The 13,204-nt window shown below is 42.1% G+C and overlaps 1 protein-coding gene and 1 long non-coding RNA gene across 2 annotated transcripts in view; one reads left to right on the top strand and one right to left on the bottom strand.

Annotated features, from left to right (window-relative positions):
• The window catches only part of LOC103470990 (uncharacterized), a 7,321-nt gene extending 4,448 nt beyond the window's left edge, over positions 1-2,873 (bottom strand). The window contains exon 1 of the long non-coding RNA XR_534567.1: positions 2,787-2,873. This is a non-coding gene — a long non-coding RNA (uncharacterized LOC103470990). The remainder of the gene's footprint in view (positions 1-2,786) is intronic.
• Positions 382-13,204, top strand: part of trappc11 (trafficking protein particle complex subunit 11) — a 20,128-nt gene continuing 7,305 nt past the window's right edge. The window contains exons 1-21 of the mRNA XM_008419741.2: positions 382-685; positions 1,223-1,448; positions 2,249-2,418; positions 2,559-2,629; positions 2,845-2,959; positions 3,041-3,140; positions 3,611-3,684; positions 3,829-3,925; positions 4,102-4,235; positions 4,995-5,136; positions 5,828-5,921; positions 6,285-6,364; positions 6,897-6,975; positions 7,996-8,050; positions 8,138-8,283; positions 8,383-8,444; positions 10,723-10,855; positions 11,226-11,356; positions 12,029-12,154; positions 12,250-12,443; positions 12,521-12,669. Of these exons, the coding sequence (XP_008417963.1) occupies positions 1,245-1,448; positions 2,249-2,418; positions 2,559-2,629; positions 2,845-2,959; positions 3,041-3,140; positions 3,611-3,684; positions 3,829-3,925; positions 4,102-4,235; positions 4,995-5,136; positions 5,828-5,921; positions 6,285-6,364; positions 6,897-6,975; positions 7,996-8,050; positions 8,138-8,283; positions 8,383-8,444; positions 10,723-10,855; positions 11,226-11,356; positions 12,029-12,154; positions 12,250-12,443; positions 12,521-12,669 (2,356 nt within the window). The 5' untranslated portion in view covers positions 382-685; positions 1,223-1,244. The remainder of the gene's footprint in view (positions 686-1,222; positions 1,449-2,248; positions 2,419-2,558; positions 2,630-2,844; positions 2,960-3,040; positions 3,141-3,610; positions 3,685-3,828; positions 3,926-4,101; positions 4,236-4,994; positions 5,137-5,827; positions 5,922-6,284; positions 6,365-6,896; positions 6,976-7,995; positions 8,051-8,137; positions 8,284-8,382; positions 8,445-10,722; positions 10,856-11,225; positions 11,357-12,028; positions 12,155-12,249; positions 12,444-12,520; positions 12,670-13,204) is intronic.

The raw sequence follows: 13,204 nt of genomic DNA, 5'->3' as shown, positions 1-13,204 counted from the left end.
CACAGGGCCCCCCGAGGGACATGGTCGAACGCCTTCTCCAAGTCCACAAAACACATGTAGACTGGTTGGGCGAACTCCCATGCACCCTCCAGGACGACCTATATATATATATATATTTGCTGAAATGGCTCTCCATAGCATGGTTCTCCATAAAAACGAGTCTATTTCCGTTTTCTTATCTTTCATTTCAAACGAAAAAACGAACCGCTTGAAATTACACGGACCAACAAGGCTAGAGGAATTTAAATTCTAAAATTAAATAAGTATTATATTAGCATAAAGTTTGGATATTTGTGCAAAGCAGCGATAAGACAGCTGTCCTTATTTTTTAATATTTTGTCTAAACTTGTACAATTTGTCCCTTTTATTTTGAGAAGTTGAACCGGAAGTAATAATTAACCGGAGGAGGCTAACTAGCTCTGGAGTTTGTTGTTGTTGTCGCTGCCGGCTAGAATAGCTGGTTTTTTCAGATTAGTTTAGGTTGACAGGTTAGTGATGAGCTGTGCGCTGATGAGCAGAAGAGGAATTAACCAATAGCAGAACCGGACAGTTCCGGTTAGAAGTGCGTTGAGGCTCAGTGGCCTCGCCCAGCAGTAGCTAGCTAGCTCCTAGCTTTCAGTCCATTAAGTGCAGCCTGAGCCTGCTGCGCTGCTGTCAGCAAGTCGCCTAAAGAGATGTCACTGAGGTATTCTACTCCAAACCTTCTTGATCACGTTTAGGATAAGGATTTTTTGTCTTATACAGACTGACCAAACGCTACGTGTTAGCCTAGCCCGGTTATCTTCTTAGTTCCGCTTTCGCCTTAAGATTTGCTCTTCTGCACGATTGGATTATCTGTATTATCTAAAATCCACACTATATAGTTGAACATATTCTGTTTCTTTATGAAGAAACCAGTTATTACATCAAGCATGGGTTTGTTGGATCAAAATATAAGATTGATAAAAAAGATGTAATGCCTGATACTTTGATTATGTGTATGCTATTATCTGAAATTCTCAAAAGTTTATCCAGTAATAACAAATGTAACTAGGGTTGCACTGATTGCATTTTGTTTTTGTTTTTTCTGAAATTCTGTTAAATATTGTAAGAAAGTTGCTGAGTTGGTAACAGTGGGGTGACTATTGCCAGTTAGCAAACAGACATGCAGACATGACCTGGTGGGTGGTCAGAATCCTAAAGAGTGTCAGCCTTCCTGTAATGATGTGTTGCTTCTCATCAGGTCTGTCTGCTGAACCATCGTGATGGCAGGATCCCAGTGGGAGCTTCCCCCAGAGCTATGCTGCCGGCCTATGGCTTTCGTAGCGCTAACCGGTCTGGATGTGGTATACAACGCGGTGCATCGAGCCATCTGGGATGCTTTCTGTGCCAACCGGCGTGCTGACAGAGTCCCCATCTCTTTCAAGGTTCTCCCAGGAGATCATGAGTATCCCAAATGCCGCACTAAGGTGAGCAGCGGCTTCAGAGATGTGCTCAGTGAAATACAGAGGAGCCAACCTTTCTGACCTCTGATCAGGAAGCTTTTGACCAAGGTTAGATTAGTGACATGCTTTCAGGAAGATAGATTTAAGCAGATATATTTAATGGTGGGAGCATGTTGGAGTAGCTCTCTTAATGTTAGTTCTGATTAGTTCTTTTTCTAGAATTTGTTCATCAGTCTTTGGGTGGAGAAGTTGCTGTTTGTACAATTATTCCCTTTGGTTCTGGACGTTGTGCAGCTGGAAGGAATTTTGCTGATAGTCTTACTTTTCAGTGGTTGCTATGATGAGTAACCTTGGCAACGAACTACTGTTTTTACAACTTGGAGTAGCTGAACAGCATCTCAAAAATTCAAATAGTACCTGATCTATACCAACTGATGGAGTCATCCAAGATATGTTAATGTGCTACACAGATATTTAGCTGTTAGCATGTTAGCAACAATCAGTCAGAAACCTCTTCATATCTGTTGCAAGACTGACTACTACTGTAGATCTTTCCTTCCCACAACTTCACCATCCATAATGACTCTAAAATACTTGGCTAAAACAAGTTACGGCAACATTCAGTTTACCTTTGAATAATAAAGAATTTCTGAATTGAATTGGCTCGAACATCTCAATATAACTACATCTCTATATATGAACTTTCTACATCACTAGCAGTACTTTAACACCCACTGAATACTGCACCAACGTTTAAAAACGGCCAAAAGAAACGAACAACATTTTTTTTTCTTTTTAGTTGAATATTTTGTGTTTGTGCCCAGCGAACGTCGTATGAGTGGTACATCCCAAAAGGCATCGTGAAGACCGGCTGGATGAACAAACACCTGAACCTGGTCCCTGCCCTTGTGGTTCTGTTCTACGAGCTGGACTGGGACGACCCGCAGTGGAAGGAGAAGCAGTCGGAATGCGCGACTAAAGTGGAAATTGTCAGGTGGGGAGGCGTGGTTATTAATGTGCTCAGGTTACAGTAGCACTGTCTGATCCACGCCAACATGCAGTATGAGTTAGCTTAGCTGTGTGGCTAGCAAAGCGGGTTTTAACCGAACTGGAACTGGTTCTGTTTGGCTGTAGGACCAGTCTGCAGGGCAGAAACACCAAAGTGGCGGTGGTTTTAATCCAAAAGAAAACTCCTCTGCCTCCAGGTAAAACACAATGTCTTACAAAAGTAATCACACCCTTTGAAGTTTTTTCACCCTTTTTTATAGGTGCATGTATTGATTGGGTTCTCATGTAGAAACCCAGCAGAATGTAGTGCATGGTTGGGAAGTGGCTGTATTGTGTATGTCTGAAGCTGATTACCTTTGTATTTTCCCAGCATTCCATGTGGTTCCTGTCTGAATCATGCGTGTGTTGACAGGAGAGGACCTGGTGGCGTCAGAGAGAGCCTCAGCTCTGTGTAGCTCCTGCGACCTGTCTGGGAAGAGCCTGTTTGTCCTGCCTCACACCGACCACCTGGTGGGCTACATCATAAGGTAAGGAAGCGCCTGCAGCTGGGTGGGTCTGATTGGCTCGAGTGTGAGCTCAGCTTCCTGTCTGTTGGTGTCATCTCTAAGGTTGGAAAATGCCTTCTATGAGCACGCTCAGACCTACTACTACACAGAGATCCGTCGGGTCAAATCCCATAAGGAGTTCCTCAACAAGACCACCCACCAGGTAGACCTGGCACCTGACTCCCCGCTCTGCCATGTTACAACCACAGACCTGCCAAGGAGAGGGGGGAGGGTTGTTAGTTTTCAGGTCTGAAGAAAATAAAAGTAGGGGGAAATATTGATGTTTATAAACTTGATTCCCTTTGTTATCAAAATGCTCCATCCTCCTCTACATCTTTCATTCCTTCCCTTCTTTCCTTACAGTTGTCAGTAAAGTCAGCCTACTGTACAGATATGACATTTTTCACAGTGAATAGTATTTAATGCTTTAAAACGAACATGAATTGCTTGAACTGGTCTAATGTGGACAAACTCAGGATAAACTGTCACAGTAATGTAGTAGACAGAAAATGAAACATGTTTTCTTTTTGTTTTTTAAATCAGTAAAGTGAACCTTGTTGAGTGTGTCATCATGCACATATAATGCTCCTCTCTCCTCCGGTGTGTGTTTCCCCCTGGCGTTGCTCATGGCAGCTGCTGTTTGTTAGACATCAGTTTAAAATGGCTTTCCTCAGTGAACTGAAGCAGGACACCCAGAACGCTCTCAAGTAAGTCTAACTCATGACATTTAAACCCTTTTAAATGAAGGAGGAAACAAGACTTATCTAAGATAATCATGAAACACTGCTGTGACCTAGAGCTGCTGAGAACACAGCTCTAGTTCTAGGACCCTTTTATCTCTGTGGCTGCAGGTACTACAGAGCTGCTTACAGCCTGGTGCATGAGCTCAGAGCGCATGAGACCAACATGCTGGAGATCAAGACCATGGCAGGATTCATCAACTACAAGGTCCAGTCCTGCTCCTCTGAGTCCAGATGCATCATTAGACTTGGTGGATTGGTTCAGTTTGATGATTGGTTTCATGTGTGTGTGTGTGTGTGTGTGTGTGTGTGTGTGTGTGTGTGTGTGTGTGTGTGTGTGTGTGTGTGTGTGTGTGTGTGTGTGTGTGTGTGTGACCTCTGCAGATCTGCCGCCTGTGTTTCCAGCACAACACTCCTCTGGACGCCATAGCTCAGTTCAGGAAGCACATTGACCTGTGTAAGAAGAAGATCGGCTGTGCTGAGCTGGCCTTCGAGCACTCTGCATGGATGTCAAAACAGTGAGATGCACACGCTGCGCTTAAACACATCACCATGAAAGCTAGGGCACCATCAGGAGAGGGAAACCTGTACACTAGTTAGGAGTGTTAGTTAGATGATTAATAACATATCACGCTTTTGCACATCTCAGGATGTATTCGGCCCATTTTAGAATCTGTCAACAAATGACTGTTTCCTGCAAGCTTAGAACTATATCTGGAAAATATGTCGTTGAAGTGTTTTTCATGTGCAAATGGGAGTGGATGTACACAGTGAACAATAGTTGCTTTTTTATTTATCATATGATTAATGGATTTCTTGCTTATTGGAACAAACTTAGTGCCTGAGGCACCAGGTGACTCAGTGTTGGTGCAAGTGCAAGAGCCTAAAACAAGCTCCTAATATATCCTGCTAAAAAGTGTCTTGCAAGTTAGTTTACGCTTATTTCAAGTGTACTAAGATATTTGCAGTAGAAATTAGACCAAAAATACTTGGTAAGATTTTGTGTTTTTGCAGTGTGTCATACATATTCTAATAGGAAACAATACAACTTGTGTATTTCTGTCATAGATGCGTATCGGAAAGCCCTACTTGATTCTGTGTGTGTGTGTGCGCTCGTGTGTGTGTGTGAGCCTTAATGAGGTCAGAAAGGGGCTGTGGGAGAGTGAACCACTGGCTGGTATCAGAGTCAAAGACCCGATGAGGGCTGAAGCCAGACGGTGCTGTAAAAATGTGCAGGCTGTGCATCAGGCCTCAGACAGCGTTTTGCTCTCCACCAGGTTCCAGTCTTTTGGCGAGTTGTTCGATGAGGCCATAAAGTTGGGACTGACCGCCATCCAGACTCAGAACCCGGGTTTCTACTACCAGCAGGCCGCTTGTTACAGCCAGGACAGGAAGCAGATGGCCCAGCAGTTCTGTCAGGTCAGACACATACCACCCTGTACACACCTAGCTGTGTGTTTTCAAATACAAATATATTCTCCACATACACCATTCTAAAAAATAACATCATGCACACCAAATTGATTTCCAAAGGTTTTCATCCTCATGAACCCGCACAAATCCATTCATGAGTGTTGTTATAAACATGCCACACATATAGGGGACAGTGTAGGGCATAACTAAAACCTGTCAGCCAATCAGAATGCTTCAAAACAACCACAACTTTCTGACACGAGCTAAATATGGCGCCAGTTAAACCTGTGGATCCGTGTGGTCTAGAAATCATGTCAACGCAAGTACGTGGATATATTGTCGCATTATTTGTTCCAGACTGTAATGCACTGAACCGTAAGACTCAATTTTCCCATTTAGGCACGCAAACACAAATAGAATTTCCTCTTTGTTCAGAGTTTTTATAAATAATTTTTTTTATTTATATTAAATTGAGTTTTTGTGTGGATGAAAGGGCAATACACATAAAAAGTATTAGTTGACTAAGTATATATGTATTGACTAAGTCCACCTAGGGAGGAGTGTCCAAAGTGTTAATTTAAAGAAAATATGTAAATACGCCTTAAATATGCCTGTAGTTTAATTTATCCAGTTTTGGCCCCCAGGGCAAAACGTTTGGACACATTTGATCTGAGGGTTTCACTGTTGGTTTCTGCAGGCGGGGACGACCTATCCTTCCCCAGATCCCCTCGACACCCAGAGTGGAGGACTGGACTTCTATGGACAGAGACCTTGGAGACAAGGACACCAGAGTATGTTTTTCATTTTTTAACCTGAACCACTAAACTAGACCTGGATCAGATCTGGACTATAAAGCAGCATCACTAAATCTAAAATGTGCTCACAACATGTCCTGCGCACACACACACATGGAGACTTTTAGTCTAACATCATCAGCATATTTGGATGATGAGAGTTGGAACAGCATTCATTTATCTTTGGGATGAATAAAGTATTTCTGAAATGAAAATTTTGAAAGTTGTTGCTACAGATCACTTTGAAAGTCCTCAGCCAATAAAAAACAATTTAAAGTAAAGTTCTCCACCTGATTAAGAAGCTAACACAGGGTTTGAATGAAAGGCCTTCTGAACTCACACCATTGTTGTGATTTCTAGGTATTGATCCAACAGATCCAGAGAAGGAGAAGCTGGGGATCCTGGCTCTGCAGATTAAGGAGAGAGATGTCCCACACTCTGTAAGGAAACTCCCATCTGACTTTATGGAAGCTTCATCATAGTCACAACTCCATCTAGTTAATAGGTTCCAAAAAAATGCTTCTGAATCCATAGACATTATTTATGAAACATAAGTGAAGTGAAATTATTTGAGTCAAAACTCCTGCATGTGTGAGACAGAAGAATTTAAAACATGTTATTTCCTTTTACTACATATGTATATCTATCTCAGTATAGAACTATAAACAACATTTCCTGCTAAAATGCAATGTGAATGCTGTAAGCCAAATCTTTTTGCTGAGAACTGCTGAAGTTCAAAACACTTTCTGAAAGCATAATAAATAAGCAGAAGCTGATGGAAAAACTTTTAGTGGCTGTAAAAACCCAGTGAATGATGGTGAGCATCATCCTTTAGATCTCCTGCAGCATGTGTTCTGAAGCTTAGTCCTGGTCTCAAAACAACCACAACTGATGTAAAGAACGGTTGTGAATACCACCTGCTGCTACGCTCTGCTGAAGTAAAACCCACTGTGTTTGTGTCTGCCTTCACAGGAGCTGATAATAGCACTTCTCAGTAACGCTGTGGCCCAATTTAAGAAGTACAAGTGCCCTCGAATGAAGAGTCACCTGAGTAAGTGTTCGCCTCTTCTCCATTCAGTGTTCCTAACAGCACAGTATATCAGCAGTGACGTCAGTATCAAACTTTACTAGTCATTTTTTAACGTATCGGTCTGATAAAACAGAGCTGATATGAACAAGCAATATTTATTTCCATCTTGTTGCCGTTTGTTTCTGGAGAGGGAAGGATGGAGGTTGGTCATGTGATAGTGGTAGCGATGCAACAAAGGATTGTGGGGAAGCAGAGAAGCAGTAGTGAAGTCAGAAGTATACTTGTGTTTTTCAAGGCATCGAAACGTTAGCGAAATATATTAGTGTTGTAACAATTAATTATGACCAATCGATTATTGAAATAATCGTCAACTAATTCAGGAATCGATTAATTGCTGACGAAGCAAACAGACTCAAACACATCTAAGAACAACATTCTTAGAGTAGTAATAAAGCCAAAAATATGCAAAAAAATCCATAGTTTGCATTTWAAAAAAAATCTTTTTCTGTAAATCTGTTCTACTTAGATCTCTTCATGTGGCATTTTTAGCTTCACCAGGGTCAAATTCTGTAAACAGAACAGAATTATTTAGCTGCAGATTCATCATTTGCTGTAACTGCTGAAACATTCTCTAAAATAATGTTGTTATTGCATTTTAGGCAATAAAATGTGTGCTTTCTTGAGTAAAAAAATTTGAATTATTTGCATATTTGAATGTATTTCTAATATTATTCTAATATTTCTAATATTTTATAAATTTATCTGCAAAATGTGCCAATTTTTTTTTATCTGATTACTCATTCAATCATCCGAATAATTCATATTATTAATTCATAGTATTTAATAACTAAAATAATCATTGGGTGCAACCTTAAAATATGAATCATGTCGTAAATATTGTTCATCAGTCATAACAGCAATGTTGATATTGGTTTTTGATATCAGCCCAAATTTTTTAAATTGGTGCATCTGTACTTACTGACATCATGACTCCTGTTGACCCTCTTGTGTCTAAGCGTTAGTTTTTTTTCTCGTTTGCAGTGGTGCAGATGGGAGAGGAATACTACCATGCTAAAGACTACACCAAAGCCTTAAAGTGAGCCCTGTGCTGCACGTGTTCCACTGTCAGCTTGTCAGGGAGCTGCTGCTACATGCTACATGCTCTGTGTTTGTGTTTGGTCAGGCTGCTGGACTACGTGATGTGTGACTATCGCACAGAGCGTTGGTGGCCTCTGCTGACGGCCATATTGACCACAGCTCTGCACTGTGCTTATCTGATGGCCAGTGTCAAAGACTACGTCATCTACTGCATGGAGCTGCTGGGCAGAGGTACCAGGACCCCAAATCACCCTTACAGATTAGACTGGAGGGTTTTACTGAAACTCACAACTGGATCTAAGTTTAACTACTTCTGTTTCGTTCCTTCAGCTTCTACCCTGAAAGAGGAGCAGAAATCCAGGATAGAGAAGAATCTCTTTAAAGTTTTAACGGTAAGACCAAAGGGTTAGAAAAGAACTTCCTCTATTAAAGAGGCAGGATCATGTAAAATCAACTTTTGTGAGCTTTAAGGCCCCAATATACTCGGGGGTACATCAGTCCGTGGAATCCGCGTGGATTCCACGCAGGCTCAAAGTGGACGTCCGCCGGACATGTCCGCACAAGGATAGATTTTTTGATCGGGTACGCGTACACGGTGTCGCACAGTAAACTGCCTGATGGAATCGGTGTTCTCATCGAACTGGTTTTTATGTGACACCGGGCTGATAAGGTTGATAACTATAACTGTAACTCATATAACCAAGGTTACGTGAGTTCATATTGTTTCAAAGTTGAGATCAACATGATAAAAGTCAACATAAAGTTGTCATGGGGACATGATAGACATGTAAGCGAAAATACTTAACAGCAACAGGCTTTATATATTCACGCAAATATTGACATGGTGAATTATGTAGAATTATAAGAACAAAAAACAAGACATCGTCCCAGATTTCTTCATCAGCAGCGGAGCAGAGAGGTGGTCCGATAAGTTGAGTCTGACTTTTTTTTTTTTTCTCTCCCAACAACGGCAAGGAATAATGATCGGATATGTGCTCAGTTTTGATTACTGCACAAATTGTTACACCGATCACAATTGTGGTTTCGGAACATAATAAACAAAGCTAATTGAATGGATCCCTGATTACAGCTAAAGCCAGCACAGCCTCCTGCTGCTCCTCTGCCGGCAGTAGGAAGCTGCATTGCTGCGGTTCACTGTCTTTGCCGGATGAACCGACATGTCACTGCCTTTCTCTGTCCCGCACTGAGAGGTGAGTTAAAGCTTCTCAGATGGAGAAGAAACAGAGCTAGGCGCCCAAATAGGCGCCCAAATAGTTAATCAAACTTGCTAATCCTCATTAGGATTGTGCGAAATGAAGGAATTTGTCACAAGAGAATTTCAGGTAATCAGTACACTCGAGTATGAAGACCCAACCGTCCGCACAGTTCATGGAATGCACACAGTACGCCCGAGTATATTGGGGCCTTTAGATCAGTGTTTTTCAACCACTGTTCCGCGGCACACTGGTGTGCCGTGAGTGATCGTCAGGTGTGCCGTGGAAATTATTCAATTTCACCTACGGTACCGTATTTTCCGGACTATAAGCTGCTACTTTTTTCCTAAGCTTTGAACCATGCGGATTGTAGCCCGATGCAGCTTTTCTGTGGATTTTTCTTCAACCACCAGGGGGCTCTCTAGCAGGAAGTGAATCTTTAGAAGTCAAAATTGTAAATCAAAAGAAGAACGTGCTAATTTTCATTTAGAACAACCACATGCTAGCAGCAGTCACGACGGATAAATGTTTTCAAACTCATATCATGCAGCTTTTAAGTTGAGGGCTGTCGATCTGGCACTACAGGAGGCAAATAGAGCCGCTGCATTTAAGCTCGGTGTGAACGAAACCATGGTTCGGCTTTGGAGACGGAGTGCTGCATCCTTACAGCAGATTTATTAGGACGCCGCCCTCTGCTGGGTCCTAATGGAAAACCGAGAGCAGCTTCCATCTCCCCTCAACCCCCCCTATTCAAGAGACTTTGATAAGAATGACTATATATGTAATATAGGCGTCTAGAGTATTTTTGTTTACATTTTTGGTTGGTGGTGTGCCCCGAGATTTTTTCAATTAAAATAATGTACCTTGACTCAAAAAAGGTTGAAAAACACTGCTTTAGATCATGTTATAATATAATTTCCTCATCAAAAACATACCTTGAGTGTTGCCTTGATTCTTTCATGCATGTTTGAGAAGTCATTTAATCTCCATGGCAACCATTCAGCTATTCTAACTTGTTCAGCAAAACTTGAACAAGTGCCGCCTTCAAAGCACAGCTCCTTCTCAGAGCGACTCCCCCACACAACCCCTTCAGACTAGACAGCAGCAATTAGCAAACACTTGCTATGCTCAATATAGAAGACACTTCTCAGTGCAACACTGATTTAATGTTGTTAAAGGGTTAATAGTTGTGATGACTTCTTGAAGGCAGAGTTTCAGATAGAGCAGCAATTTTTAAAGAGACAGAGGCCCAATTTCAAGGTGTTAAATCAGGAAGTAAAATTTATTTTCAGTCTTACTTGATATACATAATACTTTTATTTATTTTTAATTGAAAGTAACAGTTACTTTATTTTGCTATAAAATGGCACTATATGCTTGGAAAATGTAAACACTGCTCCTTTAAAATAACCTAGCCAACAATGCACCGGGTGTTCATATTGTGTCCTGTTTGCAGAACGACGTTCCAGAGGCTGAGTCTGAATGTGATCAATCTTCAGTTGGTGCTGCCAGGTCACTGTGGACCGACCGCATGGCTTTGTCTGGATCCAATGAGCTGATGGTGGAAATGCAGGACTACATCCCATTCAGTTAGTGAACACACACAGCCGTTTATTTCCAGCAGCTGCTTAAAATTAAACAGGGATGTTACAGCTGCTTGTCTTCAAAGCCAAACCTAAACTCGTTGGGAACTTCAGAATTTAAATTTTTTAAATGAGAGGCAACGGACCAAAAACTCTAGTCCAGTTTTATCATAGAACCTGAAACAATAAGTACAACAGTGGAGCTTGTTGGAATTAAAAGGAAAAAGACCAGTAGGTTTCGGTTTGGTTCAGAATCATCAACCCTAGTTTTAAGAGTTATGAATATGTTTGAGCCGCTGTAAAACTCAGTTTCTCTATAAGCAACATATAAGGAAGCTCTGTATTTCACGTGTTAATTTTCTTTCTCTCATATCAGTCCAATGCAAAGCCCGGTTCCAGTCACCCTGCTTCCATGTGGACCAGCCCATCCAGCTGCAGGTGTTTCTCAGAGCTGACTGTCCGCACCCTGTGTCATTCAGCAAGCTCACCGTCAGCCTCAGCAACCAGGTGCCCTCCACACTCTGAAGAAAGCTCATTTTGGTTATTTAAGTAAAGAAATGTATACTGTATAGTCACTGTACTCCACACTGAGCTCTGAGAATAGAATATAAACAGCCTTTTATTGTTCCACACTGGGGAAATTCAGGTGTAACACACAAATGTTTGTATGTTCACACAAATTACCATTGTATACAACTCTTAAGAGACCACTTAAAGTAATCAGTTTCTCTGATTTTACTTTTTATAGATATATGTTTGAGTAAAATGAACATTGTTGTTTTATTCTATGAACTACTGACAACATGCCTCCGGAATTACAAGCAAAAATGTAGTATGTATTTGCAGAAAATGAGACACGGTCAACATAACGGAAGAGATGCAGTGCTTTCAGACCTCAAATAATGCAAAGAAAACAAGTTCATGTTCATTTAGAAACAACAACACTAATGTTTCAACTTAGGAAGAGTTCAGAAATCAGTATTTGGTGGAATAACCAGGAGATTTTCAATGGGCTTCCGTGCAGTGGGCTCTTTGTTTTTTCTACGCTGTATATTACAATATTTAATGGTTAACTTTAAAGTTCACCCCTACTTTAAATGTAACACTTTACCTGAATACAGACAGAGTGAGACTTCCTACTGATGCAAACAGTTAGAGTCAGTCTGGTTTCATCCACAGGAATACAACCAATGGTGTGTGGTGGAATCATCGGGTCAGGACAGCATGACGCTGTTACCAGGGAAACCCAGATGCTACAACTTCAGCTTTGTGGCTAAAACTGAAGATGTGGGTAAGAAAGTGGAGGTAAGCTGATGCTTGTAAGTATGAGTGTGTATTATGCATGTGTCTGACAGAGAGGGAAGCTGTAGCAGGAGCTGTGACTGATTGTGTGTGTGCAGATGATGGGTATAGAAATGATGCTAGGCAGCGACAGTGGCCGCTGTGTGTTCCTGAGCTGGAGAGGCGCCGGCGGAGACGCTGCCTCCACCCAGGAGGCCCTGCAGACCAGCAGATCATCACGGCGATGGGGGCGGGGCAACGAGACACGCCAGGAACTAGACTGGGACAGTTTGACGCTGCAGCACAGCACCATGTAATGTCCTGACTTCGGCTTGCTGCAGCACGGTGAGCTGGCTGTGAACTGACCTGCTGCTGTCTGCTTGTGTCCAGGATCATCTCCAGAGTTCCCAGGATCTGTGTCCAGCTCAGCCACCAGCCTCCTGCACTCACCAACGAGATGTTCTGCATCAGCCTCACCGTCCAATCACAGGAGAACGTCGTGGCGAAGGATGTTAAACTCACTGCCGGTCTCAAGCCAGGTTCACTCGTTTATCCTCCATATTTATTTGTTTGTTTTAAATATCTGAAGTACTGTAAAACTTTATCCACAGTTTTCTCTTCATGCGGTTGTTGTTCATTTTTAAGCAGTTATGAGGCACTGGTCAAGTTACTCAACAGGTTGTTGCTAGGTAACCAAGGAGTGAGCAAGTTAGTTGAAGCCACCAACCTAGCTTAGCTTGCTGCGAGAGGTTGAGCAGCTAAAGACTTTCCTCTGCATACATCCCCAGAATGCAGTGCGGTTCTGGTTATTAGTTTGGTGAAAATTCAGGCGCATTATATGTTACTAGAGGTGTGCCGATCGATCGGTCACCGATCATAATCGGCCGATTTTCGTGAAAAAGTGCATGATCGGTGATCGGCGATCAATGGCTCTTGTTGCCGATACCGATCACCTGCATCTCATTTCGCAGCCTGCCTGTGCAGCTGGTCTCCTCTTTCCTTCACACTGCGCAAACGCGCAGCAACAAATCCTAAGCGATGTGGAACTATAACGCACTGAGTGAATGGGGAAGT

This window comes from Poecilia reticulata, linkage group LG10, assembly GCF_000633615.1.
Source record: "Poecilia reticulata strain Guanapo linkage group LG10, Guppy_female_1.0+MT, whole genome shotgun sequence".
Classification (NCBI taxonomy): Eukaryota; Metazoa; Chordata; class Actinopteri; order Cyprinodontiformes; family Poeciliidae; genus Poecilia; species Poecilia reticulata.
Note: the sequence above shows the minus strand (reverse complement) of the source record. Positions and strands in the feature narration are given on the sequence as shown.